This window comes from Nicotiana tomentosiformis, chromosome 2 (genome assembly GCF_000390325.3).
Source record: "Nicotiana tomentosiformis chromosome 2, ASM39032v3, whole genome shotgun sequence".
Taxonomy (NCBI): Eukaryota; Viridiplantae; Streptophyta; class Magnoliopsida; order Solanales; family Solanaceae; genus Nicotiana; species Nicotiana tomentosiformis.
The window spans coordinates 188,900,756-188,909,064 of record NC_090813.1 but is presented as its reverse complement, the minus strand read 5'-3'; the positions used below and the strand labels follow the sequence as shown (position 1 = coordinate 188,909,064).

The 8,309-nt window shown below is 41.2% G+C and overlaps 1 protein-coding gene across 1 annotated transcript; it reads left to right on the top strand.

Moving 5' to 3' along the window:
• The first annotated feature begins 2,716 nt into the window (after positions 1-2,716).
• Positions 2,717-3,166, top strand: LOC138906276 (uncharacterized). Its single transcript, XM_070194811.1, has one exon. It carries the CDS (start codon positions 2,717-2,719, stop codon positions 3,164-3,166), a length of 450 nt encoding a protein of 149 aa, XP_070050912.1.
• The last annotated feature ends 5,143 nt before the right edge of the window (positions 3,167-8,309 follow it).

Below are 8,309 nucleotides of genomic sequence, written 5' to 3'. Positions count from 1 at the left end.
TTGTCAACCAAAGGATGAGAAACGAACAGATAAAAATCAAATGATGATTATGACGCAGACAAACGGACTTCCAGGGGCCGGTTTGTGCCCTACGAATGGACCGAATGCCGCAGTAGATGTTTTCGGACAACATACAGATTCACCGTTGACAGGAGGGCTGATCGCGGTCGGAACAATCGATCACTGCATGATAAAGAAGCGTCAGGGTCGCGGGATCCTTCTTAACCCAAGTTATCAGAATCCAACTTCAACGTCAGTATAGTGGAGTTGGTGTCGGCCATGAGAAACATCAAAGAAGCACAGTGTAGGGCCCCATAAAATTTCACAAAGAAAAAAAAAATAAAAAAATAATGTTTCGTGGTGCCGAACTGGGCTTACGTGTTTGAGGATTATAGAAAGCGAGCCGCGGCTCGGACTTTTTGGGTTGAACAAAGCACTGGAAATTAAAGGAAACATTTGGGCAGAAGAAATGCACTTCTGCGGCCTGCTATGCGGCCGCAGAATCACTCTGCGGACCACATAATAGCTGCAGAGTAAGGCAGGCAACTAGGGAATTTTTGATGTCATTTCACGGTCCATTATGCGACCGCAAAATGATTTCATGGGGATCGTAGAACCAACTTGGAAATTTTGCGGAGGGAGGTTCTGCGGCGCATTATGCGATCACAGAACAGGTCTGCAGATCGCATAACGGCCACAGAGTGGGACAGACCTGCCCAGTTCCGGAGGGCCATTTCGCGTCCAATTTTGCGGATCGCATAAGCATTATGCGATCGCATATGTGACCGCAGATCCTGTTCCAGAGCTTCATTTTTGTTTTTTTTAACTCGACCCTACTTCGTTAAATAGACATAATAGTCCATTTTGTTTATCTAAAATCTGATGTTTTAGAGAAGTGAGAGTGTTTTAGAGAGAGAGGAATCCCTGGGCTAATTTTCATCAATCTTTGCTCAATATTTGGGGATATTCACAAGGAAAACTTATAAGGTCTTCATCCTAGAGGTAAGATTCTACACCCTAGCTCTTAGTTTCGAAATTTATCTAAAAATGGATAATTAGCAAGACAATTCTTGGGTATGAGAGTTGTTTATTTTGCTTGTATGTGTTATAAAAGGGTGTAGGAAGATTGTGAGCTAAACATGGTAAAGAATGGGTTGTGAAATGATGGAATCCTCCATAAAAGGACCTTAAAACCTTAATGCACACTTAGTGTTTGATAAAATGTTCAAATGAGCTAGAACCATGATCATCTTCCTAATTTTGGTTCGACTTGTTATATTTCTAAAATAGATTGAAGTTGCTAAGAATTTCGGGACATTTTAGAGTTTAAGGAAGCTCAAGTGAGGTATGTTGGCTAACTCCTCTCCTAGAATTGAATCCCACGGTATTTATGTGATTTATGTAAGTCCCGAATTGTTCATTATAAAACTAGATATTCCGAATAAGCTTGTGTTGAAAGATATATGTTCAATATGTATCCCAAAATGCTTTTATCATGTTTGTTATCAATTGAGAATATGTTCAAAGTATGGGCTGTGCATTATTAAAAATAGTGACTTCAAGTCAAGTTCAAACTAAGGCTATTATGCCAAATCTTGTGAAAAAAATCTCTAGGTGCCTAAGACTCTTAATTGCTCACATGTGGACTAAAAACTTTGATTTGTAATGCTTTGTTGTTGTGGATGATGATGATGTTTGAAAATGAAAAAAATGAGCATGGAATACTAAAGACGGCCAACGTGCCAAGAATGATTTTATAATTGTGGACCACTAGTGCCAATGAAATGAAAAGATATGAAAGAAGTATGAAGTGAGATGATTGGTATAAAAAGGTTGATGTCTCGAATGAGATGGCCTAGCCGATCGGGCCGTGATCGGACGCCATGCCGCACACATGGTGGTGATTGTGCTGGAAATTATTATTGTGGTTGATGTCTCTAATGAGATGACCTAGCCGATCGGGTCGTGATCGGACTCTGTGCTAAAAATACGGTGGTATTGGTATCGTGAACGGTGGTATATTAGTACTTAAGACCTTTCAACCTGAAATATGGAAATTTATTTGAATATTGTCTTGATCCTAATTTGAGGTTTGATTGTTGTTTGAGGCTTCTACTGATATTATGATTGTACTTTCTCATGTAATTATCATTCTATTGAGAGGGTGTTTTGTCATTCATACTAGTACTATTCCATATGTACTAACATCCCTTTTGTCGGGGATGCTGCATCTTCAATGGATGCAGGTGGTTCCACAGTAGGAGACACTGATCAGTGATAGCGATACACCCTCTTCCCAGTTGACTTGGTGAGTCCCACTTCATTTCGGGGTCATGTATCTTTTCTTCCTTGTGTATTGTGTTTGAGGTATAGCCGGGGCCTTGTTGCCAGCATTATCATAGTACTCTTATTTATCAATAGATTCTCCGTAGACATAGTGTGGGTTGTGTATTGGTGCTGGGAAAGTCAAACTATGTTATGTTGTAGTTTTAATACTTGTTCCATTCGAGACTTTAAAATGATGAAACTAGTGGTAATGAATTGGTATTGTAGACATGGTCACCTTATTGTCTAATTAATGAAATTATGTATTCTCTTTATTCATGGATGAGTTTAGGTAGTAGGAAATCTAATAGGCTTGCTCGGCCGGGTTCACTCGGTTGAGTGCCGGTCGCGCTCCCCAAGTTTGGGGCGTGACACACGTTTCCCAGAACCGATGAGATATGATCCCAGCCAGAGGGATCCCAACTTGTGGTGTGAATACCACGAGACGAATGGCCACCAGACATGGGACTATCGACACTTCCAGGAAGAAGTGGCAACATTATTAAAGAATGGTCACCTCAGAGAATTCTTGAGTGACCGAGCTAAGAACAATTATGGTCATAACTGGGACAACGTGAAGCCCTCGAAAGTAGGAAAAAATCCCCTGCGTCAAACAATCAACATGATCTTTGGAGGGAACGAGATTAACGGGGTCACCTTTTCAGCAACAAAGAAGATGAAAGTATCAAGAACGCATAGCAAAAGGATTCGGAAAGACGATATCACTTTTACGGAGGAGGACACAGATGAATTGTTGCTACCATACAACGACGCACTAGTAATTTCTTTAAATGTGCTAGATTTTAACATTAAATGTGTTCTAGTGGATCCAGGAAGTTAGGCTAATATCATACAATGGAGAGTATTGGAGAAAGCTAAACTCACCAGAAGCATTATTCCGGCCACAAATCTCCTCGCCGGATTCAGACTCGCAAGTGTGGCAACTCTTTTCAAAGTGGTAGATGGTAATATGTGATACAACATAATTTTGGGAAGGCCATGGTTGCACGAGATGAAAGTTGTACCATCAGCGTATCATCAATTGTTAAAGTTTCTAACGCCCAAAGGAATTAAGTAGATAAGGGGTGATCAACCGGCGACAAGGGAGATGAATGCAATTTCGGTTTCCAATAGCAAAGGAAAGGAACACATGGCATAGCAATTACTGGGACCGACACCTACTCCTGAACTAGATGAAGTTAGCCCGGGGGTAGAGGCGTCAGAATATTATCAGGTGCCGAGATATTTTCAAGTCCCAGAAGAGACCAATGCAACGAAGTCCACAGCAGAGGAGCTGGAGCAAGTGGCATTGTTCGAAGAATTCCTAGAAAGGAAATTTCACTTGGGGACAGGATTGCACCCAGAACTCAGGTTTGACTTTATTAAATTCTTTAAATCTAACATCAACTATTTTGCATGGTCGTATGAGGATATAACAGGCATCCCGACAGAGGTAGTCGTACACAAGTTAAGCTTGGATCCCAACAGACCTCCAATAAGACAAAAGAAACATCCGATTGCCGAGGCCAGAAATAAATTCATCAAAGAAGAGGAAACTCGCTTACTTAATATCGGTTCGATCCGAGAGGTAAGATATTCAGACTGGCTAGCCAATGTATTAGTAGTTCCTAAGAAGAACAATAAGTTTTGCATGTGTGTAGATTATAAAGATCTTAACAAGGCGGGCCCAAAAGACTCGTTCCCACTGCCAAACATCGATCAAATGATGGATGCCACGGTCGGGCATGAGTTAATGAGTTTCCTCGATGCTTATTCCAGGTATAACCAAATTAAGATGAACCCAGAGGATCAGGAAAAGACTTCATTTGCTACAATGTGATGCCCTTCGGGTTAAAAAGTGTCGGAGCCACTTATAAAAGACTCGTGAACAAGATGTTTGAAAATCAAATAGGAAAAACTATGGAAGTTTATATAGACGATATGCTCGTTAAGTCTTTAAATGCAGGTGATCATATTAAACATCTGCAAGAAACTTTTGACATCCTAAGGAAGCATAATATGAAACTTAATCCCGAGAAATACGCGTTCGGGGTCAACTCTGGAAAGTTTCTGGGATTTCTGGTATCACAAAGGAGAATTGAGGTAAACCCCAATAAGATCAAGGCCATAGAAGATATCCCGGAGCAACTATCAAATGTGAAGGAAGTCCAAAGGCTTACGAGAAGATTGGCAGCTTTGAGGAGGTTCATTTTCGGGTCATCAGAAAAGTATCATCGTTTTTTCGCACTGCTCAAAAAGAAAAATAATTTCGAATAGACCTCGGAGTGCCAACAAGCTTTGAGGGATTTAAAGAAGTACTTTTTAAGCCCTCCATTTCTTTCAAAACCAAAAGAAGGTGAAACATTTTTGGTTTATTTCACGGTCTCGGAAGTTGCCGTAAGTGCGATTTTAGTGCGAGAGAATGAAGGTATGCAATCTCCCATTTATTATGTTAGTAAAATTTTAATAGGATCAGAAACTCGTTACCCACATTTGGAAAAACTGGCCTTAGCTCTGGTAGTCACCGCTCGGAAGCTGAGGCCCTACTTCCAATGCCACCCGATAACCATGGTGTCTACTTTCTCTTTATGGAACATCCTCCATAAAGTCGAGCTATCAGGTAGATTGGCCAAATGGGCCGTCAAAATGAGTGAATTCGACATAGAATATAAACCAAGGACTGCAATTAAGTCGCAAGTCTTGGCTCACTTCGTGACCGATTTCAGTCCGGGATTATTGCATCTGGCAACCAAGGAGGCAGTAATGGTGTCGGAATCGACATTAGGGGTTTGAACCTTATTTACGGATGGAGCTTCCAACGTAAAAGGGTCCGGGCTCGGTATAGTCCTAATCACGCCTTCGGGGGAAATCCTAAGGCAAGCCATCAAGATGGTCCATTTCACTAACAAATAAGCAGAGTATGAAGCTTTGATTGCAGGGCTCGAATGGCCCGGGGACTTGACTCCGAGGTCATCGTAATCAAATGCGACTCACTACTGGTGGTAAGTCAGGTCTATGGGATCTTCGAGACCAAAGTGGAGTGCATGCAACAATATATGGTAAAGGTTCAGGCTCCGTTGGCGCGATTCTAGGAGTGGTCAATTACTCATATCCCAAGAGAAGATAACGCATAGGCAGATGCATTGTCAAACCTAGGATCATTGACGAAAAAAGATATTAGAGTCTAGGACGGTAGTACAACTGTTGAACTTAGTCCTGGATACATATGGTTACTATGAGGTAAATTCGACTAATCTGGTCTGGGACTAGAGGAATGAAATCATCGATTATCTCAAACACGGGAAGCTACCTAAAGACCCCAAAGTATCTCGGGCACTGTGCACCAAAGCGGCGCGATATAGCTTCAAGAGAGGCCAATTGTATAGAAAGTCTTTTCAAGGCCCGTTGGCCCGATGCTTAGGGGCATCTGAAGCTAACTATGTCATGAGAGAGGTTCATGAAGGGATATGCGGCAACCACTTGGGCGCATATTCCTTAGTTCTGAAGTTGGTAAGGGCAGGATATTATTGGCCCCGCATGGAACAAGATGCCAAAGACTCCATACGAAAATGTGATAAGTGTCAACGCTACGCACCACTGGTGCATCAACTGGCAGAACCCTTACATTCGGTTATATCCCTGTGGCCGTTCATGAAATGGGGGATGGATATCGTTGGACCACTGCCACCGGCTCCCGGAAAGGTAAGATTTCGTTTAATTTTGACTGACTATTTTTCTAAGTGGGTGAAAACAGGTCCTTATCAAAAGATCGAAGAACGCAAAGTGGTGGATTTCTTGTGGGAAAATATAATTTGCAGGTTTGGAATACCAAAAGAGATAGCATGCGACAATGGACCACAATATATTGGCGCAAAAATTATAAAGTTCCTCCAAGATTTAAAAATAAATAGGATCACATATTCACCCTATTATCCGAGCATAAATGGCCAAGCGGAGTCGATGAATAAAGTGATTATTCAAAACCTCAAGAAAAGGTTGGAAGTGGCTAAGGGTAACTGGCCCGAGGAATTACCCGCAGTTCTATGGGTATTCCGAACTACTACCAAGTCGAGTGTTGAGGAAACTCCTTTTCCCTCATGTACGGAGCATAAGTTTTAATCTCGGTGGAAGTAGGGGAACCCACCTTGAGATATTTCCAGGCAGATGAAGAATCGAACAACGAAGCAATGTTAATCAACTTGGAATTGCTCGATGAACGCAAGGACTTGGCGCATGTAAGAATGGTAGCTTAAAAGCAGAGAATGGAGAGGTAATATATTCGAAGAGCCAACCTCTATTATTTCAAAGTAGGAAACTTGGTCGTAAGGAAAGTAACTCAAAACACCCGGGAGCTCAATGCGGGGAAGCTAGGTCCAATATGGGAAGACCCCTACCGGGTTTGAGCTATCATCGGGAAAGGGTCAAACGAGTTGGAAAACAAAATTAGAGAAAAGCTTCCCAACAATTGGATCGTGGCACACCTCAAAAGATATTATTGTTGATGAACATTATCTGATCAGAAAGTATATGTTGCACTCTTTTTCCCTTCGTTCAGTTTTTGTCCCAATTGGATTTTTCTGGCAAGGTTTTTAACGAGGCAACAATAGAAAGCATACTATGAAGACAACAACAATAAAACCTTTAATAGCAAGGCACACAAGCAAAGATCCACTCGGGGATGGTTAGATAATATTTTGTTGTATAGCAAATTTCCACAGGGAAGTTAAGTTTGCTATTAAGAAAATGTTACCTGATCGATCATGAGCACAAAGTTAAGGATTATCTAGCAATGCATTAGTGGAATCTTCAAAGATACAAGACTTCCAGTGTTCCAATCCGCACTCTTCGCATTCGACCACTGGGGGAATGATATGAGGATAAGACAACAATGACTGCCACGCCGACTGGGAAACAAAAAATCGGAAATATAATTGCGTCATCACGACCGGGGGCTGTGCGGTCAGCCTCGTAGAAATAAGTTGTACAAGTTAGCCACAAGTAATGACAATTTCTTTTCAGCATAGCAAATGCTTATGTACTTTTTGAAAATAGAAGGAATAAAATGAAATCCTTTTATTTTTATCTTGTTTCTTGTCTGAACGATGAATTAACTTTGTCATTTGAAAGTTAAACAAGTACTTCAAATGCTAGTGCCGTAATAAACATGAGACGTCCTCTTCAAGAGCACCACAAACATAAGAAGGCCCTCTCTTATAAAAACCGCTACATTAAAGGGTTGGTTCTGGAAGAATTTATGACCGGAATCAAAATGCCTTCGGGGAAACATACACCCAAAGTTGTATACGAAAGGACGCAAAAAGGAAATTTACGCAAATACTTATCAAAGCCCTCACGAAAAAGGGCTGATGCCCAGAGCCAAAAATGCTTTCGGGAAGAATACACCCAAGGCTTCACATAATAAGACGCAAAAAATCTTGCGCAAAATTCTTAAGCGAAAGGAAGAAAATGCAAATATTAAAGACTTGCATGAATATTCAAATGAAAGGAAGACTCAAACAATACTTGATAATAAGATGTTTTTATTAACAAAAACATGTCAAAATGGAATAGGTACAAGAATTGGAAAAAGAAAAGAAAAAGCTAAACTGCAGTATCTCCGGAACCAGGAGGAAGAGAACTGTTTGCGCCCCCGGGAGAAGAAGGTGGATTCACCGAAGGCTAAACATTTACACCAGAAGTACTCTCTTTCATATTCAAGAAACAACTCTCAGAGATCTTTTTTTCTTTGGGAAGATACTAACTAGAATCAAGAATTAGTAGATATGTTTGGCCTTCAGCATCATCATCCTCTGATTCTTCTTCAGTTCCCGAGAACTTGGTACCGGAACCAGAAGGACCAGGTGCATCAGACCTCACTGGGAGTCCACTTTTGGCAACTAACTCAAGTTCATGGGCCTTAGCAATTTCGGCATCAAAATCAATGACACCAGCTTTGGCCTCTTCCAAGGTTTTTCTCCTCATGT